The sequence below is a fragment of the Cucurbita moschata genome, unplaced genomic scaffold (assembly GCF_002738365.1).
Source record: "Cucurbita moschata cultivar Rifu unplaced genomic scaffold, Cmos_1.0 Cmo_Scf00005, whole genome shotgun sequence".
NCBI classification, from domain to species: domain Eukaryota; kingdom Viridiplantae; phylum Streptophyta; class Magnoliopsida; order Cucurbitales; family Cucurbitaceae; genus Cucurbita; species Cucurbita moschata.
The window spans coordinates 5,236,879-5,261,611 of record NW_019268521.1 but is presented as its reverse complement, the minus strand read 5'-3'; the positions used below and the strand labels follow the sequence as shown (position 1 = coordinate 5,261,611).

The window sequence follows — 24,733 nt, the reverse complement described above, 5'->3', positions numbered from 1 at the left end:
AAAAAAAAAAAAAAAAAAAAAAAAAAAGCACTTGAAGGTGCTTTTCATAATTTTGACTTGAAAGCCTCTATCGTTAGTTTCATCCAACACAACGCATACTATTCCTAAATACTTGCTAACCACAGTTTCTAACGCTAGCTCATGCTTCTATATATCCATCTCACTAATGTTTCCATGCACGAAATCATAGTAACTTAGTAAATATATATAATAATTAAAAAATACTTTCCGTTAGATAAAAACTCAACAAATTGTTTTATCATTAAACACGTTTTATTAAGTATTTATCTGATATATTTGGATAAAAACACTTCCTAGCACCAGAAAAGCCACCGTGAAACTGGTTCCAAACATATCCAAAAAAAATACGAGTACTGCAATTCACTGTTCTAGGATGAAAAGAAAAAAGAGAATAAAAGAGAGAGAGATCAAGTCAGTTTCATGAATATACCTTGCCGGCGCAAATAACACAGCTAGTGTTTCTGGAAGGAACTTGACAAAGCATATTATCTCCGAGAATAAAGAAGCCCGTTCCCTTACACCATTGGCACTCCACATGTCCATTTGAGTGGCAAGAAGAGCAGCAAATAGGCGTTGGTTGCTGTCAACATATAATTAGGACTGTTAGGCTCTTCATGATGTCGAATCATCTCGAGTTCGAATAGAAACACACTGGATAATTTTTCTTTCGAACATTGTAAATCATATTACAATAACATGATGAACAGGTAACATATATAAGCTATGAATAGGCTTGTGGAAAGCAGAGATCTAAAGGATTTGAATATTCTACCACTATGTTCGTGAAGACAAATGTTAATTCTAAGCTGACATAGCACAACCGAAGAACCAGAGGATAAGGAAATCACCGGCTCCTAAGCCTGATCGCATTACAGCAGAAAAGAACATAAGCGGACAGGCAACGCGTTATGCTATGAGGACTGGTTTCTTCGATTAGACTAGCAAATGTTGCCAGAAATCTTTACAGACTAAGCTAGGTTCAGCGGATTAGGATTAGGAAATTTGCGGTTCCTATTCCTCCTCCTGACCGCGTCAGACAGGGAAGGAATGTAAGCAAACAGACTCGTTGAATTATCAGGATTAATTTCCGAGATTAGGTTCATAAACATCGCCATAAATGCTAGCAGAATGTTAAAGAAAATGAATATCGCAATCTCGTTGGAAAGAAACACGGCCTAAGAAACAGGAAGAAATCATCTACTCATTCTACCGTCGCTCAAGGACAGAAAGAGAGATAGGTAAATGAAACAGTTACGAAATGAAAGGAAATTACGAGGAGTGTAGAAGATCGCGAGTACCTGAGAGATCTCCCATGCTTGTTCCATCCTCTTGACGAAATCCGAGCTTCCATAAGAATCCACCATAGAAGCTCGCGCGCCACAAATCCTAGAGCTCAGTAGCCTCGAATCGGTGAACGAAACACGATTCGCAGCAAACTCTGAGCCGATTAGTATGATTCTCGTAGAAGAAAATCCTCTGCCGTCAATCGATTTCGCAATAATCACAGGCCTGAAACACACAGAACTACTCATTTCTCTCCTTTACTTCTCTTCTCAATCACGTTCCAAAGCAATCGGATTCTTCCTGTGCGATTTCGTTCGAAACACGAACCGCCAGAGAAGTTTTCTGGTATTCAAAGAAATACACGGAGCCGAGAAAGTGGAAGATATCTTGGAGGGTTTCTTTCGGGCCCGCCTCATTTTCGACGAAAGAAAATTCGTTTTTGCATCTCTCCACTTGATTTCTTCTTCTTATCGTGTCGAACTTTAACCCCTCCAACTCAAATCAACCATCGTTTTGGGCCTACTTAGGCCCATTAATAGCCCATCTCCTTTCTTCGGCCCATTAAGACGTTACACGTCGGACATTTTAAAGCTCTCGTCTACAACCACAACGCGAACTTCCTTAATTATTTTTCCCGGTAAATTTGAATCCACGTGGAACATTTAAACATTCAGAGTTACGGTTATTTTTTAACATTTAACGAGTTTTCAAATTATTATTTTTTTTCTAAATTTAATATATGTCGAGAAAGATCTAATATGTTGTTCTTTATATTATTAGCCAAACCATTGCTTTCTCGACTTCTCGACACATAATTATTGAACAAAATAAAATGTTATTATTTCTATTTACCTAATATTTATTAGGTAGGGCTAAAAACGTCATTTAAGAAATTTTTCGTATTTTAATTGTAAAAAATTATTAATTAAAGATCTCTCGGGTAAATTCTTCCTTCCTATTTTAAATTTTTAGGATATATTTCAGTTTATTAGAATGATAAAAAATATAAAAATAAAATAAAATTTCTCACCCATAAACCAAATCAATTTTTATTCCGATTTTTTTAAATTTCAACTCAACCCAAATCAATAAATTTCTCACCCATAAACCAAATTAAGATTTTGTTAGTCGTCACCGTCATGTGAACACCAGTATCTTTAGTCATCTCAGGAATATTAGAAGTTTTAGGCTATGTTATTCAAATTAAAACGACAATTGACATTATGTCCAGTGTTTTCAAAAAGAAAGACTTATGTGACATCATTCACATAATTTAATACGATAGTTGACGCGTACAAGTTTATGGTGTGAAATGATATTTTTAATAATACAACTTAAAATGAAATCAATGCAGACAATAATTTAAATATTTATATAAGTGTAAATAATCTAACGTAATTCTTATAGAAATTAGAAGTCCTGACATAATGTATCTCTTAATTTTTGCATACAAATTAAGATTTTAATAGAAAATATAATTTTCAGTATAAATTTTAAATTTGAGAGATAAAAAATGAAAAAAAAATCTAGAAATAAAATCGATTCTATTATATATATATATATATAATTTAGCTACAAATTTATAAATAAATAAATAGTAAAAAAATAAAAAAAGAAACAGTACAGGACGCAAGCTTATAGGTACCGTTATAAAGATCATCCTCGGAGGTCAGAAAATAATTTCCAAAAGCTCAAAAGCACTCCACTCCCTCTCTCTTTCTCTCTCTCTCCGATGGAAAAGCATCTAACCACCATCTCTTCGCCACCGCCGCCTCCGCTGTCAACTTCTCCGACCACCTTCGTCCAAGCCGACCCAAACTCCTTCAGAGACCTCGTCCAGAAGCTCACCGGCTTTTCCGGTCACTCCGAAAAGCTGCCGGTTACCCACCTCTCCAAACTTTCCTCTTCGAATCCCTTACCTCCCGCCACAGACCATCATACCGGTCCCCGCCGGTCTCCGTTCAAGCTCCAAGAGCGCCGTCACACAATACGAAAGCTAGAGATCAAACTCGGCCCCACTGGAATTTTCAAAAACTCGCCGAGTCACCCTCGCCGATTCGACTCGCCCATTCCGAGTCCGGTTACGCCTCTCGCCGCCGAGTTCCGGTTTTTACGGAAGCCCAGCGCAGCCTCGCCACTGACGCCGCCGGTAACGGCAGAGGATAAAGCCATAGCCGACGGCGGCTTTTACCTTCACCCGTCTCCGAGGAGCTCACAGCCGCCGGAGCTCTTGAATTTGTTCCCGTCTAAATTCGCCAATTGAGCAATCTCAAAATGCATAAAAGAACGAAAATGAAAATTGGGGGTTCCTTTTTTTAAGCAATGTCTCTGTATATTTTTAATTTTAGTGCAATTTTTTTCTTTTTTAATTTTCGAGGATCTTTAAGCTGATCCATTGTAGTTCTTGAATTTTATTTATTTCTCACGGTCAAATTTCTTCATTTTTTAAAGCCAATATTTATTAATTAAAATAATAAAACCTAATTTTTCCAGTAACCTTCAAATTTCTTTAATTTAATTAAATTGTATAAAATGGAAGGAAAAAAAAAACACAATATCCTTTTAAATGTAATTTTTCAATATTTCAAGTTTCAAAGTGTCCTTGGGATAAATTTGTTTGAAATGTTTGATTCCCTCAGGGTTGAAACCTATCAAAAAGTTTTTTTGTTTTATTATTTTTGTCTATTTCTAACCGATTAAAATTTTAATTTTAATACATATTTTTTTTTTATTGAATTATGATATAGGATAAGATGTATATTTTAAAATTTTAAATTAATATATATTGTTTTTTTTTTGTTCAATTTGTTACCGACATTTTACATGTGACTATATTATTAATTTTTTGTTGTTATATTTAAAGTTGAAATGAGTTTAATATTAAAATATGAGTAGAAAATATTGTGTTTGAACTCTTAAAATCTAATTTTTTTTATTGATATTTATTTTCACTTATTTATTTATTTTATTTCCTTCCAAATTTATAAGGCTATTATTAAAGTTTTTTTTTTCTTTTATCACTTGTTAAACTAAAAAGTTATATCTCAAATATTTTAATATTTTAAAATATTTATTAAACATTCATGTAAGAAAAAAATGGAAGTAAATAGAGATAAATATCAAATTAAGAAAAAGATAAATAAGTTGGGACACGAAATTTTGTCAAAGAAAAAAATAAATGTGACAATAGACATTGAAAACAAAAGTCCACGAAGACACATTAGTGGGTCCCACCCTTTAGCTGTAAGAAAGAACATCGACATGGCTTTGTAGTGGACTTGACGCTGTCGTTCTCGTAAACGGAATATATGTGTTGTGGGGGGCGTGAGCCGTTGGATGGATTCATTGAACGGCGGAGATTTCAAGTTTGATAGCGGCTGTTTTGTCTGAACACGGCACGTGTCTGATTGGACCGTTTGAGAGCTCGTAGCTTATCCTCCAATCTTGACAAATGCACCTCACGGTATACGATTTTCTGTACACGTGTCGGTTTCTGTATGGTCCGCGACAGGAATTCCGCACGGAAAATTGACTTCATTTCTTTACGCTTTTTCAACTGACTTGTGTCCCAATACCTTTTCTTTTTTTTACCAATTACGTCAATCCTATTTTGTAAGTTTTTAATTTTGAAAATAAGATTATTATTATTATTTTAATAAGTTGTCATCTACTCGATTTTTTTTTATATTTTTATTTTTTTTTTAAGTTTGAAATGAATTCAAAATTTAAATAATAATAATAATAATAATAATAAGGGTTTTATTCTAACATTTAATAATATACGAAAATCATTAAAATGTTTTCGATTATCTTTACTTCATGATTAGTGTCGATCGTCACTATTGGCTACTGTCATCCACTATTGACCACCATACCTGGTTGACGCATAATTTTCACGCGTATATAGATTTTTAAAATGCATAGATTAATAAATTATTTAAAAAAATAGAAATATGAAATAAAAAAATATATATATATATATATATATATATATATATATATATTTTTTTTATTTTTTTTTAACGAGAGAGGCATTATTATTTTTTCTCCTTCATGATAAATTTAATGGTTAATTTGATAGAATTCGTAGGGAATAACCATTTAAATAATTATGTGACTTTTTAGATTTGAATCAAAATTAATTTTTAATTCTAAAATGTACCATGCAGCTTGCCTTTAAAATTACATATCACGGAATAGCTGTAATTTTATTATTGGAAATAAAATAGATAAATTCGTTGTTGTTGACCACGTGTGTTTGCTTTTCGAATAGATTAATGTTGTATGTAGCTTTGCGTAGCCATAAGACCCATAATATAAGACTAACATTCCACTCTAAGACTAAGACGTAATCAAGCCAAAGACGGAAAGTAGATGCCAAAACAAAAAATGGACTGGTAGATGGATATTAATAATTGATACTTCAATTCTATTCATTGAAAGCAATGTAAAATTGGAGTCATGGATTGTTTTATATGAATTATCATGAACCAACAAATATATAGTTCAAATAAAAAATACTAGCGTTAACTAAAATTGTGCATTCGAGCATCGATATTTGAATTTTTGGTTTAGAAAAAAACATGTTGATTATTGCCACAATTTATCGAACACTCTTTTGAATTGACGTATTAATTTTGAACATTCATTGTCGAAATAAATTTAGTACAAAAAGTAATTGAAAGTAACTAGATTTGAATTGAAACCCGAGTAAAAGAGGGGTACGTGAATGAATCGAGACTACGTCTATTCAAAGTTTTAAAATTTTATTGACATATTGACACGACACTCACCGTCTTAAATTTGAATATGGTAGGATGTATTTAATATATTAATTAAAATTTTAAAAGTTAAAAAGCTTAATAATATATTATAGGGTTCAAAATCTAAATAATATAAAATTTGTGGATAAAATTAAATTAAGAAATATAAAATGTTAAGATAAATATTGAAAATTAATATTTTCAAACAAATTGTATTTTAATAATTATGTCACGTTAATGATCGACAACTAATATAGTCTAGGGAGAATTTATTCAACCTTATGATTGAAATAAATAGAATATGAATATAAATGCAACAATTAATATTAGACAAAGAACTTTAAATTCTCTTATGATAAATAATAATAATAATAAATAAATAAATGAAAAGACATATCCTCTAATATCGTGGGATGTCCCTCAAACAAAGCTTGACATATAAAATAATAATAATAAATATAAAAAAACAAAATGTATTTTTTAATTAAAAAATAGAATAAAAAGGGGGGGTTTGAGGTACATTAGGGTCAAAGGAGTTGTCAAAAATTGTCACCACGAAGGGGCAAAATGGGAATGGCATCATGATTTTGATGGAGTGTTTGGGGGATTTGTTCTTATTCTTTGAAATGATTGCTACCAAAAGACATTCTCTCTACGTAATAATATGCTCTTTGAACCTTTTCTTAAATTGTGGAATTCAGCATATGGGGTTATGATTCTTGCCACTTTTGTTCAAAAATTCCACTACTTTTTGTTTTTGTTTTTGTTTTTTTTTTAAGTGAATTTTTCTAATACTATTATGATATATATATCTTTTAATTATTAACCTTTTTTTTTTTAATTTCATTTTGATTGATAATTTTTCTATGGAAAAATAATGGATTACATAATTAATAATCGTGTTAATTGATTAAAAATTTAATAATATATTTAAATTATTATTACGTATGGATGACCTAAAATTAAACATTTTTAGAGATTTTTATTTTTATTTTTATATTTTTAATAAACATATCCACTAAATTTGCACTTTGTTTTAAAAAATACATTTAAAATTTGAAATAGTTCAATAATAACACTTTTAAATTTAAAAAAATCTAAAAAATATCTTTATTAGGAAAGTTAAATTAGATTAATTATTTTAATACCACGTGTTCAAAAATTTTACCCTTAAATATTTTTAACAAATTTAACAATGTTAGTGTTTTATTTTATAAAAAATTCAGTATTATATTTGAAACATGGTAAAAAGTTAATTAGTGTTTTAAAAATAAAATACTAACGGTCTTGAGATTTTGTTCTTAAACCAAAATCAAGATATTATATTTTGAGATTTTGTTCTATTTTAAATTTTTTTGGAGGTAATATATATATATATATATATATATATATATATATATGAAATAAATTAAAAAATTTAAGGATATTTTATTAATTTAACCCAAAACAAAACCATAGATAGTTGGCTTAATTATATATACTTTCTTTTCATTTACAAATGGGTCGGGCCAAACAAATTCATTTATGGCAATGGGCCGAAACCCACATCGGATGTCCTCCGCCCAAATTTGGCTCCAAAAATTATCGAAAGAAATAAAAAACATATGGATTAGAATTATATATATAACCAAAAACTGGCCTAGATTATAATTTCTTTTTGAAATTTCAATTAATCTGATTCCGAATTGCAATGGCGGAAGGATGTTAATCGCTTTGTAATTTCTTGAACATAATAAATAAGCCTTCAAATACGATTAGAAAGAAGCGCTGCAAAAGGATCTGAATCTTGAACACCGTAGGCGACTGAGCGAGTTTAAACTCCAACTCCTCCATCTAATAATTGGAAATAGTATTCTGAATGGAGAAGGGCAAAGGATTGATGGTGGACGGCCGGCGATGGGCCGTTGATTTCTCCGACAATTCTTCGTCGAACTCGACTCGCGACATTGTTGATCCTCCTGGTTTCACTCGTGCTTCTCAAGATCAGGACGATTCGACTCTCAGCCGCCAAAAGAAGGATGCTGAATCCAATTGGAAGGCACAGGTGTTACTCGGAATTCTATTATTTCGGTCGATTAGGGTTTTTTGTTTTTTGAATCTTTTAATTTCCTACTCGGATGTTATTTTGAGACTGTTCGTGCTTAATTTTTCACGTATCTCGCTGGATTGTAGTATTACCGTTTTTTAAGCATTTCCGATCGACTGTTGAATCTGTGAGTAGTTTGAGTTTTGGAGTAAATTTAAGCATGCTCAAATGTTAACGAACTATCACAATGCTTTCTTTCTATGTTTTTTAATAAAATTCTAAGGATGAATCTTTGTTCCACGATGTTTAATTCTACGTCTCTGCGCTCCTGCTGGTCTTTTTTACCGTCAACATGAATTTTATTGTCAAATGTAGTTAATCTAACCGTAGAATATACGAGCAGAAAGCTTGGGAAGTGGCCCAGGCGCCTTTGAAGAATTTGTTCATGATGGGCTTCATGATGTGGATGGCTGGTAGCACTGTTCATTTATTTAGCATTGGTATCACATTTTCAGCTCTTTGGCAACCCATAAGCGCCCTGCAAGGCGTTGGAAAGGGTAGGATTAATATCCATTCTCATTTATTTAGCATTGGGTTTTTTTTTTTTTTTCCATTTTCATTGTTGACTATTGTACCTCTCCTTGTCTGATTTTGCATTAAGCTGGCTTGTAATGGCCAATCTGAATGACTCAGCTTCCTCTTCCCCACTTGGTATCGTTTTTTCTTTTGCTAAATTGAGCATGGTTAGAAGAATCTTCTGATATGAACTCAGACACCAATCATGCAATATGAACTTCAAGGAAGATGTGAAGAAAACGTTGTTAAAATTATCAACATTTGTTTTAATTCATGCCATATTGAAGAAGAATCAAGCTTCATTGTTATAAGTTTTGGGTGGATCATAATTTAGAGATATGAAGTTTAGTCAATGCATTTAAGACTTTTTATTTACTTTAGGTTACATTTACATAGTGGTTAATTATGGTTATAAAGTATGAATATTACCATTCTTGAAATGCCTAATGGAATGTCAAAAGTTTCTTTTTGAGGCTATATAAAACCATATATGTTGTATATGTGAAAGGAGACTAGGAAAATGTAGTAAAAAGACATTTTTACTTTCGTTTAGCCAAGAGCTAAGTTTCTTTGCAATTCTACGTAGGTTAGATTGCATGTTTAAAATAATTCAAGCTTGACATGATCGATCTTGCTCGTGGAGTGATTCGAATCTCAAACGAGTATTCTCGCCTTGAGATATTTGATCAACTAGATAATCCTAATCTTACTTCCCTTGTAGTGATTCCATACCATTTAGTATTAGAACTTTCCCGTGGGTTGATTCCTTATTATCTTCCAATGGATCTATGTTCCTCATTGAGGCTCTGCAAAGAGGCACGTTAGGAGCGTAATGATATTATATAAGCTATACATTTTTGAAGTATGTTAGGAAAAATTATATAACTTGTGGGATGTTAGTGAATTGATTTAAGTTGGTTGATCATATTGTTGCTTGTTTGTATTGATATTCCTTTTCCCCGCAGTCTTTGAGCCTTACAAGGACAGTAAAGTTGATCTTCTTGGACCTAAGTTGCTGTTTATTGCCCTTAACCTCGGAGGCTTAGCATTAGGTGTTTGGAAGGTGAGTTTTCTAACTATTGTTCTCAGCATCTCTTTAGTATTTATCGATCGCTGCTTAATTTTCCGACGTTTCAAATGTGGCTCTTGCAGCTTAACACTTTGGGGCTTCTGCCAACTCATGTATCCGACTGGGTTTCGTCTCTACCGCCTGCTCAGGTTAGAATCTTACTCTTATGCTAATATGATTACCCCTTTGCCCAGGCTTGAGCATGTCGCCTAAACTATTCGCAGATTTCTGAAATGATATATGGAATTTGTTCAATGGTTGGAATAGCTTCATACCCTGGCAGCTCATAGGCTTCATGTTTCAATAACATGTCGTGGTAGTCAGATACAGTGTTAGGATGCAAGTTCCCCATGCTTTAATTTTTGTTAGAATGCAATTTCTATGGTTAATAATCAAGAAGAAATATTTTGACAATTGGTTCAGTGTCAATAGAATTTCTAGGTCATCTATTTGACATGTGAGATCCCACGTCGATTGGAGATGGGAATGGAACATTCTTTATAAGAGTGTGAAAACCTCTCCCTATCAGACGCGTTTTAAAATCGTGAGGCTGACAGTGATACGTAACGGGACAAAGTGGACAAGCGGTGGGCTTAGGCTGTTAACCCTCCTTAGGCATTTCTAATGTGGATTGAGTTGTGATTATTAATGATCGGCAGCGGAAAGGTCGGTTGTAGTTAGCTTTACTTCAGACTCAATTTAGTTAGGTTGGTGGGATGGGAGAAAATAGGAGGGATGAATAAGGTAGGAGAGAAATGAACCTGATCTATCGCTCAAGTGGTCAAGGCATTATCACTTCGACCGAAAAGTCAGAGATTCGAATCCCTATTTGTGGGTGAAGACTCCACTGAGTCAATCTTGGCACTGAAACTCATAAGCTGATGAAACATGGACATAGTTGGGATGTGTGCTTAACAAAACAATAGTAATTTGTCACGTCTTTTCATTCAACGAACGTTTAGAGTACGAAAATAACACTAGTTTTGATCAGTGCCATCACCTTGAAACTTTGATGTTAATCCTTCAATCCTCGGTACCATTGCTAAAGATTCATCATCTTCTTTCTCAGGAGGTCGAATTTTCTGGTGGTGGCATTTCTCTTCGTTAAGATACACACCGCTTCGAAACCGACCGAGGAAATATTGTAGCTGCTTGTTGAAGATTGAATATCATCGGCGGATTGCTTGTGTTGAGCAAGAACATGATGGTATCTCTTTATATTACTCCTGGATGGATTGTGCTTGATCAAGAACAATGCTATACAGATGTGCTGATGGCACAGCTATTACTTTACTTAGGATGTTACTGACTGGTAAAACCATCTCACACGGTATGCTAATATGCCTTGGTCTCTGTAGGCCCGGGAACAAAATGCTTTACTTGGAATACGATTAACATATTTTGATTTTTTTTTATTCTCTTGTGATTAACATAGTTTTAGCGTTTTTATTTGGTCCATATATTTTAAAAACTAACAGTTTAGTCCGAGTTTTAAAAAATGGTTTTAAAAAGGTCCTTGAGGTTTGAATTTTCTTAAACCATGATATGTGGTCCCAAGTGGTACAAGAATTTTCAGCTTTAATTTTGAGGCAGACTAAGATTTCAAATCCATGAACAGATATTCCAAAAAATAAATATTTTTCTGTAGAATTGATTTCTATAAATATTTTTCTTAGTATATAATAATAATTATTATTATTTTTCTTTTTCAATAAGCCTTTAAATCTTTGATTTGTAATGGTGCAAATAAATTTTTGTAGATAAATTTATGGAATAAAATTGATTATAAATTATAAGTGAGAACAATAATCAATTAGTGATATGATATTTTTGGAGTAAAATAAAAAATACAGATGTTTACATTATAATATTGTAGAAATGGGTGAATTTTTTTTATCCTCCAAATTCTTAAGAGGACTAAAACCCTTTTTTTACCATTTATAGCTTCGACCTTAGATAAGGAGTTTTTTTTTCACAACCGAGTTTTTTCTTCACGTAGTAGGTGATGTACTGTTGGTCTTTGATCGTGATAACACTTGATGTGGTTTGATGGGGGACACACATATCACCACGAGTTGTTCACTTTGTGGGAGTCATGAGCTATTATCTTTTTGTACTGTAGCTCGTTTAGAATTGAAATGCTATAATTCTTGGTAATGTAATTATTTCTATATATTTCAACAAACATTGGATTGGGTCAGTAGTGGAAGAGACTTAGTTCAAAACAAGTAACGAGTATTTTTATTTACTAAACTACCCTCAAATTCACATTTAAGACACAATTATGAAATTCCTCTAGGTTTGATTTAGGGATTGTAAGAGAGACCAAAGAAACTCGCCCCATTATATGATGGGCCTGAAAAGGGGAAATAATGGAATGGTTGTATTACGAAGTCCCAGCAGTCAAAAGGCACCGCCTTTCCTTCTTCGCCGAGTCCTTCCATTTTCATTCCATCCAAACACACACGAGCTCTGTTTTCCCCTCACCTCCCCTCTCCACGATCTTCCCTTCATAAAACGTGGGAGATTGATTCCTCAACCCCAACTCCTAAATTTCCTCTTTAAGAACACATTACATTTCTTTCCCCCATTTTAATATAAATCATCCGTTTGATTTGTAAGAAACAAATCTGTGGTTCTGTGCATCTCTTTTTGAGCATGTTTCAAAGAAACCCATCTTATTCTAACCCAACACCATGCAATCATCTAGCTGATTACAAGCTCAGATATGGCTTAAACGGCTATAAATCCATTCAAAATCACCTTAAAACTACCCCAAATGGAAGAACCAGTATTCAAAACCCCGATTCGAAGCTACCCAGATGCGGTTCTTGCGATGGGTATGAAGGGAGGCTCTACATATGCTTGATTTGTGCTTCAATCTCTTGCTCAAATCATACCCTTCTTCATAACCAGTCCGAAAACGGCCATGATTTGGCCATCGACGTTGAGAGAGCGGAGCTTTATTGTTATGCTTGCTCCGATCAGGTTTACGACCCGGATTTTGATCGGACGGTGATGTCGAAGCACATCGTCGCCGCCGTACTGGAGAAATCGCAATCGGCGGAGAGATCGAGTAAGAGGAGGAGATTTGGATCGATAGATTTATTGGATTTGAAGAAATTGAAACCGTTGATGTCTGTTAAAGATCAGCGGTCGAAATCGTGCTATCCTTTGGGATTGAGGGGATTGAATAACTTGGGGAATACTTGTTTTATGAACTCTGTTCTTCAAGTGTTTCTTCATACTCCGCCTTTGAGCAATTACTTCTTGAATGATCAGCACAACAGGGAAACCTGCAGCAAAAGACCCATTGGGCAGCTGTGTTTACCTTGTGACATTGATCGTATTTTTTCTGCTGTGTTTTCTGGTGATCATATGCCTTATAGCCCAGCTCAATTTCTGTACAGGTCTGCCATTGTATGATTTGCCTCAATTTCTTAATTTTCTCTGTGAGTTTACTGATCTGTGCCTGGTTCTAAGTTTTTTTAGTTCGGTTAGGTTTAGGGTTCGAACGGTTTGACCATTTGGTCAAGATTACATGTCTTAACTAGTTGAGTTCTGGCTGGCGGGTGGTTCGGAATTATGTATATATCCTAATCTATTAGCTTAAACTTTTAACTTAATGAGTGATTAACGTGTATCGGTGTCGGGATTATACGTTGAACTACTGCCATGCCATTGCCTGGATTGTTTTGATTGATCTATCTGCTGCTTTCAAATCTGATGATTTTGGGGTATTTTCTAAACTTTTCAAATCTTGTTTTCAAATCTCTAAGTTGGTGGCAGCACTCTGCAAATTTAGCATTTTATGAGCAGCAGGATGCCCACGAGTTCTTCATCTCAGTTCTAGACCGAATCCACGAGCGAGAATGGAAATCGAGGAGCCAAGATAAAGGTGATATGTTACTTTCCTTTTTTTTCTTTCGCCCAAGTTCACTGCTAGCAGATATTGTCTGCTTTAGCCTGTTACGTATCGTCGTCAACCTCACGGTTTTAAAACGCATCTGCTGCTAGGGAGAGGTTTCGACACTCTTATAATGAATGCTGCGTTCCCTTCTCCAACTGACGTGGGATCTCACAATCCTCCCCTTCGTTCCCCTCCAAACGCGTCTGGCTCTGATACCAATTGTGAGATCCCACATCGGTTGGGAAGGGAACGAAGCATTTTTTATAAGAGTGTGGAAACCTCTCCCTAGTAGATGCGTTTTAAAATCGTGAGGTTGACAACGATACGTAACGAGCCAAAGCGTACAATATATGCTAGCTGTGGACATGGGCTGTTACATTCATGTTTAAGCCTTATTCTATTCTATGCCTGTCACATCTAATTTGGCTGCTTCGGAGTGCTTCGAATGCTCTAAAGTTTCGGGGGGTGGTTAGAGATGTGAAGAACACGTTCATGCTTTTGAAATCAGTACCATTTTGAGTTAATGAATAGAAACAATTGTTCTTCGTTCGTTCGGAACGGTGTTTTTGAGTAGAGACTAGAAATGCATTTACCTTAACCTGTAAAGATCATCTGAATTTGGATTCCTTTTCAACAGAGAATGGGGACTGCAAATGCATTGCTCACAAGGCCTTCTCTGGGCAGTTGAGATCAGACGTGACCTGTATGACCTGTGGATTCACTTCAACAACTTATGATCCATGTGTGGATATTTCACTTGACTTGGACACCCACGATTTCTCGTCTAGAAATATTGCTAGCAAGTCGATGAAGCCCGTGGATTCCAGCAGTAAATCTACGCTATCTGGTTGTTTGGATCTTTTTACGAGACCCGAAAAGCTGGGATCGGACCAGAAACTTTTCTGCCAGAATTGTCAAGAAATGAGAAGTTCAGTGAAGCAAATGTCTATCAGAAGGCTGCCATTGGTCTTGTGTTTGCATATCAAACGATTTGAGCACTCTTTTGTCAGACGAACGTCGAGAAAAATTGATCGGTATTTGCAGTTTCCTTTCTCCCTCGACATGATCCCGTATTTGTCGTCTTCAATTATCAGAAACAGATATGGGAATAGGATTTTTGCTTCTGAGGGTGACGAAATAGATGCTTCGTCGAAGTTTGAGATTTTCGCTGTGGTTTCTCATTCGGGGACGCTCGAGTCTGGTCATTACGTGACATACTTGCGTCTGAGAAGTCGATGGTATAAGTGCGACGATGCCTGGATCACCGAAGTCGATGAAGAAATGGTGAGAAATTCTCAGTGTTATATGATGTTTTATCTACAGAAAATACCAAACTACAAACCGAATGAGGATTTGAGCTGCCTTCCTATTTCCCCGCGCAACGATGCGTTCCAACAAATTGCTGGTTGCTGTTAACAGCGGGATTCGTCGAGATTCGCCGAAGTTTTCCATATTATGCATCACACATTCAAGGCCGACTAAGGATCAAAATGAAAGATCGAACGATCAGTACTTCAGAAAATGACTTTTGTCATGATCGACGCGTATTCTCTTCAAGAAATCACGACCCTGAATGTTTCTGCAGTTGTGCAGGCAGCGCCAGAATTTCGTCACAGGGAACGTGACGTTAAGCTGGTCGCTAAGGCTCAAACGGCAGGACGATATGATATCGAAATATCGAAAACGTCGCGGATTGGTATCTTGAAAGATGAAGATGGGTACTACAAAATGGTCATGTGTATGTCAAAATTTAAAACTTTATACAAGTTTATTAAAGGCCTCGCTCATCAAGAGAATTGTTCATTGCAGACACGAGGGTAGTTGAAAAAAATTGCTTTTTTTTTTTTTTAATCTCTACCATATATTTTGAAAATTTTAAATTAAACATTTTTAGATTATATATTTCTTAAATGTTTTTCAATTAATACAAATTTTTAAACTAATTTTTTTATTTATTAAGGTTATTTTACAATTAACTTAAAATCACCAAATAACTACTTTCAAATCATTACCTTTTAAGGCTATATATATATATTAATTTTGTTTAAAAATAACTGATAAATTAGATATAAAATTAATTGCATTTTTTAAAATATTTTTTTAAATGAGTATGTTCAATACAAAAATGGAAATTCAAGATAATTATTTAACTTCCAAAATTAAAATAGTAAATTTAATTATTTCACTTTAAATATATTAACAATATATTTTTTTTCAAAAAGAAAAAATGGGACGGTGTTGAAGAATGCTGGAAATGGGCCTGGCCCATTTAATTTGAAGCCCTAAGAATATAAAGAGCCGTGTATGGCAATAGGCACAAGTTGCCTCCGTGACCAAACAGCTCTGGAGCTTTTCGCTCCTATCCCGGATTAGGGTTAACTCTTCCGACAAACAAGATTTCTTAGGCGCCAACTGACTCATTGCAATTCCTTCCCAGTAGAGAAAACAACTAACAGGTAAAAGCAAACCACCATTTATCCCGCCGTTTAAATCTCTCCCTTCAAATCTTCCATTGCATTTGTTCTATCTTCTTTCCCTGCTTGTTCTTCTCTTCGCCGTCGGACAATGCTGTTGTTCGACTGCGAGTTTTGAGTGTTTTTGTGATACGAAAACGTTCTGGCATTGTATTGAATATGATCGGAATCTTCAAAACTGCGTACTGTAGCAATCTAGAAGATGAATTTGTTCATGATCACGTTATTTTGGAGAATTTGTTCATGTTTTCGTTCATTTTAGTTCATCATGGATTTAGAATTCTGAAGGATTTTGATCAGGCAGGGTTGCATGGAGATAATGTAGAAGTTCCTCTTGCAATGAATACCTAGTTTTTATCTTTGGATTCCATTTTCTGATTCTTATTGCACGCAGCTGCTTCGTGATCCTCCATTGCATCGTCTTGCATGTTAACATTCGTTAGCAGTGTTCATGACTTTTAGCGGTTCATTGCATCTATAAAATTATTACCAATTGCAGATTAATGGCCAATTTTTGTTTTGCTTGTGGTGTGAAAATCTTTTAAAATCTCCTAAGGGATCGACATGGAATCTGTGAGATCCCACATTGGCTGGAGAGGAGAACGAGACATTTTTGGTGTGGAAACCTCTCTCTAGAAGATGCGTTTTAAAAACCTTGAAGGAAAACCTGAAAGAGAAAGCCCAAAGAGGACAATATTTGCTAGCGGTGGGCTTGGACGGTTACAAATGGTATTAAAGCCAGACACCGGGCGATGTGCCAGCGAGGAGGCTGAGCCTCGAAGGGGGTGGACACGAGGTGGTGTGCCAATAAGGACGCTGGATCCCAAAGGGGGTGGATTGGGGGGTCCCACATTGATTGGAGAAGGGAACGAGTGATAGCGAGGACGCTGAACCCTGAAGGGGGGTAGATTGTGAGATTTCACATTGGTTGAAGAGGAGAAAACATTCTTTACAAGGGTGTGGAAACCTCTCCTTAGTAGACGCATTTTAAAAACCTCGAGAGGAAACTCAAAAGGGAAAATCCAAAAAAGACAATATCTGCTAGTGGTGGGCTTGGGCTGTTACAGAATCCGTACCGTCTATTAGAATTCTTTCGTTTTTTTTGAGAACTCAATGATCTTTTTTGAGTTTTGAATACTTGCTTCTCTCACGTCCTTATTTACTCATGAGCATAGTTAAAACTTATTAGTTAAGTCGTTCATATGACTAAATTATAAATCATGTATTATGAGTTTTTGCTACTCACTGGATGAGTAATCTTAGATTTTTTGTGATATCTAGAAGAAGCAATGGGTACCCAAACTATTCCAAGCCATGAACGCTCCAGAACATATTGGACACCAGTAATGGAACGTTACTTCATTGATCTTATGTTGGAGCAGCTTCACAGAGGAAACAGGAGTGGGCACACTTTCAACAAGCAGGCATGGACGGACATGCTTACAATGTTTAATACAAAATTTGGATCTCAGTATGATAAAGACGTTTTGAAGAGTCGCTATACAAATTTGTGGAAGCAATTCAATGATGTTAAGCATCTATTAGGTCATGATGGTTTTTCGTGGGACGAAGGTCGACAAATGGTAATCGCAGATGATCATGTATGGGACATTTACATCCAGGTGAAAGTTTTTTATTTGCGAAGAAATAATATGAAGTGTGATAATCTTGCTATGATTTTAAACGACGACGTAATTTTGCAGGCACATCCAGATGCACGATCCTATAAAACTAAAGCGGTACTGAATTTTAGCGATTTATGTCTGATATATGGATACACTAATGCTGATGGAAGATACAGTCGATCGAGTCACGATATAGACTTTGATGACGAAATCCAAGCTGTAAATACAGGTAAAAATGTTTTCTGATACACAAGTAATGGCGCTCTATCTCCGGTCTGTTCAATATCATTTACTCTATTCCCGGACTTGCCCTCGAGTTTCAGGTGATGCCATTGGTTGTGTTGCCCCTCCTGATCGTCCAAGGACGGATTGGACGCCAGAAATGGATCAGTATTTCATTGAGCTTATGCTAGATCAAGTAGGAAGAGGCAATAAGGTATCTAATACATTCAATAAGCAAGCCTGGACGGATATGCTTGCATTGTTTAATGCTAAATTTGGTCCTCAACATGGTAAAAGGGTGTTACGACATCGATTTAAGAAATTATGGAAATATTACTGTGATATTATGAATCTACTTCAACAAAATGGATTTTGCTGGGATGAAGTACAACAAATGGTTGTGGCTGATGATGATATTTGGGATGCTTATGTCAAGGTAAATATTCATTATCTTTAAAGCGTAATCTTCATTTTCTTCGAGGGTTTTAATGGACTTTATTGAATGCAGACGCACCCGTTTGCTCGAAGTTATAGAACGAAAGAGTTGCCGAACTACTATGACTTGGTTCTCATATATGGGAACGTAATTGACAGTGAGAACCAGAATCATTTGCATCTAGATAAGAACCTTCCCGACGATATATCAGAGGTAAAGGGTGGTGAGTTACGAGTTCTTTACAAAGCTATCGAGAACCAATTGATACATTACATTGGAGATTACCGAAGGAAAATGTGAGATCTCACATCAGTTGGAGAGGGGAACGAAACATTCATTTTAAGGGTGTAGAAACCTCTCCCTAGTGAACGCGTTTTAAAACTTTGAGGGGAAGCTTGGAAGGAAAGCCTAAGGACAATATCTGCTAGCGGTGGGCTCGGGCTGTTACCAATGGTATCAGAGCCAGACACTGAATTGTGTGCCAACAAGGACGTTGGACGCCCAAGAGGGGTGGATTGTGAGATCCTACATCGGTTAGAGAGGGGAACGAAGCATTCCTTTTAAGGGTGTGGAAACCTCTCCCGAGTGGAAGCCTATAAAAGAAGTTCAAAGAGGACAATATTTGCTCACAGTGGGCTTGGGCTGTTACAGAAAGGGAACTCAATCGATGCTTATCCGCATGTTGCAACCTAGACTATGTACAATTGAAATAAACTCATTTATCCTTTTGCTTTCTTAATGAACTAGATTAGATAAACATTTTAGCTCTGCTGGTAGTTTTGGAAATTCTTGACGGATGATACCGTTACTGAACTTCGTATTTTTTTCTTCTTTATGTTTTGTGTGTAGTTCAAACTCGAAGTGAATTTTGTCATAAAAGTATTATGCACCTGCAGGAGAATCAAATGCCAACTGTTAGCGACCGCACCCGAACATATTGGACGCCCCCAATGGATCGTTACCTCATAGACTTGCTACTTGAACAGGTGAATAGGGGCAATAAAATAGGCCAAACGTTTGTAAGTCATGCTTGGATCGACATGGTTACCGCGTTCAATGCCCAATTCCGAGCTCACCATGACAAGGATGTGCTGAAAAATCGATACAAACATTTGAGAAGGCTGTATAATGAAATAAAGATTCTTCTCGAACAGAGAGGATTTTCATGGGATGAAAATCGTGAAATTGTTACTGCTGACCACCATGTTTGGGATGCTTATACTAAGGTTTTCACTGCTCTCACTGAATAGCTTTCTCCTTTTTTTACCCCTTTTTTTAACCCTTTCCCTTTTGTGCTTATGTATTAAATAAACAGGATCACCCTGTTGCCCGATCATATAGAGTTAAAACTGTACCAAGCTATCACAAGTTGTGTTTTATATTTGGTGAAGAGAGTTCCAACAGAAGATATAGCCGTTTGGCTCATGATACCGATCCGAGTAATGAAGTGCCTGTTCTTATGACTGGTACATATAATTAGTGATATCATCTCAATTACGAGTTCTGTTGCTCGGAGACTCGAAAATATGTTGCTTGAATACTTTATGTTTTTGTATTTTGTAGATGAAAGGAAAAATGATCAAGTCCCTGCTGGACCTTCACCCATGATAGATTGGACACCACAGATGGATCGCGCTTTTATCGATCTTATGCTTGAACATTCGCAAGAAGGAAGTATGTTCGGCCAAGCGTTTAGCGAGCAAGCATGGAGTCACGTGATTATATCATTCAATGAGAGGTTCAAACTTCAATGTGGCCGATCTGTTCTAGAAGATCGTTATGTCTGGTGGATGAAGCATTACGGCGAAATCTACGATCTTCTCAATCACGGTGGGTTCATGTGGAATGAATCTCAACAATTGATTACTGCTGAGGATGATCTCTGGGAAGCCTATGGAAAGGTGACTTACCAAAATTTTCAATATAGAACAGAATCAAGTTACTTCATTTATCGATGTTTCGAACGTTTTGCAGGAACGCCCCGATGCCCTCTTGTACAAAGACAAATTCCTAGGCTACTATACTGACTTGTGCAAGATTTTTGGAAACGTAATAGATAAAGAAGTCAACAGTCGGTATACAGGTGAAATCGATAACGAAAATATGGAGATAAAGATGGATGGAAATGAACAACACCTACTCCTAACATCAAGAGAGCTCCAAGTTTCTCAGCAGAGAAAGCGTCCTGCAGAGATGATATCATTGGACACGGAGCTCTCGAAGAAAGTGCATAGAACCGAGAACGACGTGCAGAAAGCTCTGTCCGAGATGGCAGGTGTAGTCACTAGATTGGTGAGCATGAGACAGCACCATAACTATAAAGCAGGCGAAGGTGCCATCGATGCACTTCAGGCTATACCCGACATCGATGATGAACTTATGTTGGATGCCTGTGATCTCTTAGAAGATGAAAGGAAGGCAAAAACATTTATGGCTTTGGATGCAACCCTGCGAAAGAAATGGTTACTAAGAAAGCTTCGTTCTCAATAGAAAGCATTGACAGGGCTCAACTCATCACCCTTGCAGTAACTAGTAAGTATTTTGTCAACTTTCTAGTAAGTTATATATATATATATATATATATATATATATAAGAGATAAAGTTATGGTATTTAGTGGTCAAGATTTTAAAAAAAATATAGGAAAAAAAAAAATCAATTTTGACCCCTAAACTTATTGATTTGTTTCAATTTTTACCATAGACGTTTAATTTAATCAAATTGTGCCTTAGACAAGTGTTTACACAATTTTATACTTAAATTTTTAAGTATTGCATCCATAACTCTCTAAACCAATGCTCTAATGCAGCAGCAGACGTTGGCAGGGAAAAATCCCACAATAGAACACGTAATTCCCAAATTATATAATTATAATAACTAATATTATTTTGTTATAAACACCGGAAAATTAAAAGAGATGAAATAAATAGAAGTTCCACTCATTCACAGTACCAGCACAATTCGATGAGCCTCTACGACGATAAACGTATGTACAATCTGTTCCCTTTCTTTTCTTCCTCCCATGATTCAGCTTCTACAAACTTATTCAACGCCTCTAGCTTTTAGGCGGCTACAAGCTTTTGGATATCCTTCTGAAAAAACAGAAAACGTAATCAGTATAGCAAAAGTTAACAGGGAAGTGTTTGCAACTGAAAGGCACTTCCTTTGGCAACCCTGGTTGGTTGAGGGGATAGATCGCTGTCATGACCAATAAGAATTTAAAAAATTTTAAAAGAGTCTATGTCAATTACCACCGAGCTATGTTCAAACTTCTTACAATAGGAAGATTTCTCGTGTATTCAATGAAGCTTTCGAATCATTAGATTATTGTCTAAGAAGTTGAAGAAACATCGAAAGGTGAGGAACACAAGTTAATAGCTTGGATGGCTGTGAGGAACACAAGTTAATAGCTTGGATGGCTGTGAGTGCATAGCTCTAGTTATCACCGACAAGAATTTGAAAGAAAAAAAGAGTTCGGGAAGGTATGGAGATTCGAAGCTTCAACCTCACGGTAAAGAATATATGTTGAACTATGTTCATGTTGGGAAGAAAAACGTTGTAACTTTTCAAAATTACCGGTTTCTATGATATCTTCCGGATTCACTTAAAATTAGGGAAAATTTCTCGTGTATTCAATGAAGCACTCAAATTATTCGATTGTATAGACCATAGAGTTGAAGAAACAAGGTAAAAGCCAAAAAAAGCTAAAGAACAACGGAAGCTTGCAAAAACAAGATAACACGACGAAATTCACAATGGTGCACCTAAAAAGAAAAATCAGGCATACCTCAATTTGAAAAGGTGATGTTGTTGGTGGATATCTCTCAACAACTTTACCATTTTTGTCCACCAAAAATTTCTCGAAGTTCCACTTGATAAGATCGCCCAAAAATCCTCCGGCACTTGATTTGAGAAACTGATATACTGGGGCAGTATTTGGACCGTTAACATCAACCTGTGTGCAGCAATTCTATCACTATTATGCCATGTTCACATTAAATCGTGGTCCGTGATGATGATAAACGCAGTGGGTGTACCTTGTCAAAGATTGGGAACTCTGCTTTGAACCTTGAGCACGCGAACTGTTTGATTTCTGGATTGGACCCAGGTTCTTGGCCTCCAAATTGGTTGCATGGAAAAGCCAGAATCTCTAATCCTGCCCTCCCAAACAAACACAAAACAATTAAGATTGTGAAATCTCCCTACTCACTTGGCTGAACCTGAGATATTCTTCTTGGATTCAACTGATACAACTCAAATCTAAATGAAAGTTAACCAAATAACATGTGTAAATCAAGCTAATATCGTGCCTGAATCTTATATCGATTCTCCATAAATTCAACAAGTTCAATCGTGCACAGCCCGAACCTTCTTTATGTTATATACACCAAGTAGTAAAAAGACTCGCAAAGAACTAAGGTTTCCATCATTCGATTCTCTTCCCTCGAGTTGGAATGGTTTTCTAAGTGCTTAAAAATTCTTTTTTCGCATGGGCACGAATCATTTTATGAGCACTTGAAAAGTCATTTCAACTCATATCGACCCAAACAACCTTGTACTCCAATTGATGTATAACAGCTTAAGCTCACCACTAACAGATTTTGTGTTTTCTCTCTCGGGCTTTCCTTCATGGTTTTTAAAATGCATCGGCTGGGAAGAGGTTTCCACACCCTTATAAAGAATGCTCCGTTCCCATCTCCAACCAATGTGGGATCTCACAGTCCACCCCTTTCACGACCCAGCGTCCTTGCTGGCACTCGTTCCTTTCTCTAATCAATGTGAGATCTCACGTGCTGTAACCGTCTTGTAAGCAAAAGAATGCCGCACAACCATTGATGAGAAAGGAAAAAAAATGATATCAGACTAGCTTGTTCAAATTATTTGTCAGGTGTTCGTCGGAGTGCTAATAGATAATGCAACCCCTACCAAAGAATTTTGATACCTTGAGCTTTGTACTTCTCATACAAGTGTGACAGTTCTGAGTAATTTGCCGTCGTCAAGCCACTGGCATCAACAAAAGAAATACAAAATTCATAATAAGTTTTTCAGGGAACTCAATTGCACAATTTAAAGCTAAGTATCGTCTAACCAAAGTTAGCTAGGGTTGAATACCATCTAGAAGCAACGTTTACTATCAGGAGAACCTTCCCTTTGAACTTGTTCAGAGAAACATCTTTGCCATCAATATCCTGCACCAGAAAACACTCTTCAGATGTCACAAGGATCCTAAAAAAGTGCTTTTAAGAGCAATAAAAGTGTTTTTAACGCCATTCCACAAATCAAAGCTTCTTTACTCGTACGGTTCAGCTTGAACGCTGGCTGAAATGAATATCGCCGCAGTGAAATTCACCATAAATCTAATATATGCTCAGATAAACTTCACCGCTCCAGATGAACAATATTGAAGAATTACAGGTAAGAATACAAAGAACAAGAGTATGCAGAAAAGCACCTTAACAGTGAAATCGTGAATACTCTTCTCCGTAGCTGCTCTGGCAGATACACCAGAAAATTGAGCTTTCGAGAAAACACGGCGAGAGATTGACGACTGTAGAGGCAAATTATGGCATAGAAAAGCCGATTTCGAAGCGCCAAGCGAGGTTTTCACCGAGGGAATCAAGGTAGGTGCCATGGAAGACCAGGAAGCAGCGGAATAGCAGAAACCTGTTCTGATTTGCGCACAGACATTGATAGGAGGCGAGAAAGTAGCGGAGAAAGACATGGAAGCTCTGTGAATGCGGTGGATTGGGAAGACGAGAATTTGGTCCGTGAGTTCCGGAGTGTTCTTGAAGTAGAAAGGCAGATTCCGATTGACTGTGTGAAAGAAAGGCACATTAGCCTAAGCACCTGAGAGGCAATGAAACGATTTAATGTGGAAGATGTGGTTACACGTGTCATTGCCTGGTCCATTTTATTTAGTATCAAACAAAATGGTCCATTATTTTTTTTTTTTTAAATAATTCATTCTAATTATTATCTTAATGGATAATTTAATTACTATTTCTTCATTTCTTAAACTAAATGAAAATAAAAATAATAATTATGGTACCTTGCATTTAGTAAAGTTTTATTTTTCTCTTAATTCAACAACCCTAGTAAAGTAGATGTGGAATTTTTCTTTTGTTGTTAGTTAAACTTGAGTGGACTTTTTACCCTTTAATTATATATATATATATATATATATAATTGAATTATATTCATTACCCCGTAAAATTATTGAGTAGTTTTAATGAGTTTGATTGAAATATTTTTTTACTGTCTATCCAATTATTCGGGTTGTAAATTTTTTCAATACAAACCATCCTTATTAAATAATGAACTCAACTCA

At 35.8% G+C, this 24,733-nt stretch overlaps 6 protein-coding genes and 1 long non-coding RNA gene across 11 annotated transcripts in view; 5 read left to right on the top strand and 2 right to left on the bottom strand.

Annotated features, from left to right (window-relative positions):
* LOC111442664 (chaperone protein DnaJ) overlaps nt 1-1,753 on the bottom strand; it is a 3,773-nt gene extending 2,020 nt beyond the window's left edge. The window contains exons 1-2 of the mRNA XM_023080131.1: nt 1,320-1,753; nt 452-601 (exon numbers count right to left, since the gene is read on the bottom strand). Of these exons, the coding sequence (XP_022935899.1) occupies nt 452-601; nt 1,320-1,553 (384 nt within the window). The 5' untranslated portion in view covers nt 1,554-1,753. The remainder of the gene's footprint in view (nt 1-451; nt 602-1,319) is intronic.
* LOC111442662 (VQ motif-containing protein 11-like) overlaps nt 1-3,621 on the top strand; it is a 6,065-nt gene extending 2,444 nt beyond the window's left edge. Inside the window, exon 2 of the mRNA XM_023080128.1 lies at nt 3,011-3,621. Coding sequence (XP_022935896.1) covers nt 3,038-3,568 — 531 coding nt within the window. The 5' untranslated portion in view covers nt 3,011-3,037 and the 3' untranslated portion in view covers nt 3,569-3,621. The remainder of the gene's footprint in view (nt 1-3,010) is intronic.
* Nucleotides 3,622-7,736: 4,115 nt separating this feature from the next.
* Nucleotides 7,737-11,157, top strand: LOC111442661 (ER membrane protein complex subunit 4-like). The gene is made up of 5 exons (XM_023080127.1): nt 7,737-8,112; nt 8,498-8,651; nt 9,636-9,733; nt 9,823-9,888; nt 10,809-11,157. The coding sequence occupies exons 1-5, from the start codon at nt 7,927-7,929 to the stop codon at nt 10,845-10,847; spliced, it is 543 nt and encodes a 180-aa protein (XP_022935895.1). The 5' UTR covers nt 7,737-7,926; the 3' UTR covers nt 10,848-11,157.
* Nucleotides 11,158-12,110: 953 nt separating this feature from the next.
* Nucleotides 12,111-15,457, top strand: LOC111442659 (ubiquitin carboxyl-terminal hydrolase 22). 2 transcript variants are annotated; one of them, XR_002710339.1, is made up of 4 exons: nt 12,111-13,149; nt 13,519-13,637; nt 14,287-15,146; nt 15,243-15,457. XR_002710339.1 is itself a non-coding variant. In XM_023080125.1 (3 exons), exons 1-3 carry the CDS (start codon nt 12,398-12,400, stop codon nt 15,063-15,065), a joined length of 1,650 nt encoding a protein of 549 aa, XP_022935893.1. In that variant the 5' UTR covers nt 12,112-12,397; the 3' UTR covers nt 15,066-15,457. The 2 variants fall into 2 exon arrangements, 1 of the variants encoding a protein (XP_022935893.1); XM_023080125.1 differs by having other exon boundaries at nt 12,112-13,149; nt 14,287-15,457.
* A 490-nt stretch (nt 15,458-15,947) lies between these two features.
* LOC111442658 (L10-interacting MYB domain-containing protein) lies at nt 15,948-21,307 on the top strand. 4 transcript variants are annotated; one of them, XM_023080123.1, is made up of 9 exons: nt 15,948-16,105; nt 17,405-17,745; nt 17,827-17,977; nt 18,066-18,406; nt 18,479-18,619; nt 19,303-19,632; nt 19,722-19,872; nt 19,970-20,307; nt 20,381-21,307. In XM_023080123.1, the coding sequence occupies exons 2-9, from the start codon at nt 17,413-17,415 to the stop codon at nt 20,894-20,896; spliced, it is 2,301 nt and encodes a 766-aa protein (XP_022935891.1). In that variant the 5' UTR covers nt 15,948-16,105; nt 17,405-17,412; the 3' UTR covers nt 20,897-21,307. The 4 variants fall into 4 exon arrangements, with proteins under 4 accessions (XP_022935891.1, XP_022935888.1, XP_022935889.1 ...); XM_023080120.1 differs by having other exon boundaries at nt 18,479-18,629; nt 19,256-19,632; XM_023080121.1 differs by having other exon boundaries at nt 17,405-17,748; nt 17,830-17,977; nt 18,479-18,629; nt 19,256-19,632.
* On the bottom strand, nt 21,302-24,265 carry LOC111442660 (probable phospholipid hydroperoxide glutathione peroxidase). Its single transcript, XM_023080126.1, has 6 exons — nt 23,858-24,265; nt 23,518-23,594; nt 23,348-23,409; nt 22,443-22,561; nt 22,193-22,360; nt 21,302-21,497 (listed from the first exon to the last, which is right to left on the bottom strand). Exons 1-6 carry the CDS (start codon nt 24,125-24,127, stop codon nt 21,468-21,470), a joined length of 726 nt encoding a protein of 241 aa, XP_022935894.1. The 5' UTR covers nt 24,128-24,265; the 3' UTR covers nt 21,302-21,467.
* Nucleotides 21,504-21,867, top strand: LOC111442666. The gene is made up of 2 exons (XR_002710340.1): nt 21,504-21,775; nt 21,809-21,867. It is a non-coding gene; the product is annotated as an uncharacterized LOC111442666 (long non-coding RNA).
* Nucleotides 24,266-24,733: the final 468 nt, after the last annotated feature.

Bases quoted from the DNA above. Each gene is read 5' to 3' on its own strand.
- LOC111442661 (XM_023080127.1), top strand. From the start codon at position 7,927: ATGGAGAAGGGCAAAGGATTGATGGTGGACGGCCGGCGATGGGCCGTT. The intron at 8,652-9,635 runs GTAGGATTAATA...TTTTCCCCGCAG, and splicing joins CCTGCAAGGCGTTGGAAAGG to TCTTTGAGCCTTACAAGGAC. The intron at 9,889-10,808 runs GTTAGAATCTTA...CTTCTTTCTCAG, and splicing joins CGTCTCTACCGCCTGCTCAG to GAGGTCGAATTTTCTGGTGG.
- LOC111442659 (XM_023080125.1), top strand. From the start codon at position 12,398: ATGTTTCAAAGAAACCCATCTTATTCTAACCCAACACCATGCAATCAT. The intron at 13,150-13,518 runs GTCTGCCATTGT...CAAATCTCTAAG, and splicing joins CCAGCTCAATTTCTGTACAG to TTGGTGGCAGCACTCTGCAA. The intron at 13,638-14,286 runs GTGATATGTTAC...CCTTTTCAACAG, and splicing joins ATCGAGGAGCCAAGATAAAG to AGAATGGGGACTGCAAATGC.
- LOC111442658 (XM_023080120.1), top strand. From the start codon at position 17,413: ATGGGTACCCAAACTATTCCAAGCCATGAACGCTCCAGAACATATTGG. The intron at 17,746-17,826 runs GTGAAAGTTTTT...GTAATTTTGCAG, and splicing joins TATGGGACATTTACATCCAG to GCACATCCAGATGCACGATC. The intron at 19,873-19,969 runs GTACATATAATT...TGTATTTTGTAG, and splicing joins AGTGCCTGTTCTTATGACTG to ATGAAAGGAAAAATGATCAA.
- LOC111442660 (XM_023080126.1), bottom strand. From the start codon at position 24,127: ATGTCTTTCTCCGCTACTTTCTCGCCTCCTATCAATGTCTGTGCGCAA. The intron at 23,410-23,517 runs GTATTCAACCCT...TGTTGATGCCAG, and splicing joins GTAAACGTTGCTTCTAGATG to TGGCTTGACGACGGCAAATT. The intron at 22,361-22,442 runs GTACACCCACTG...TGCTGCACACAG, and splicing joins AGTTCCCAATCTTTGACAAG to GTTGATGTTAACGGTCCAAA.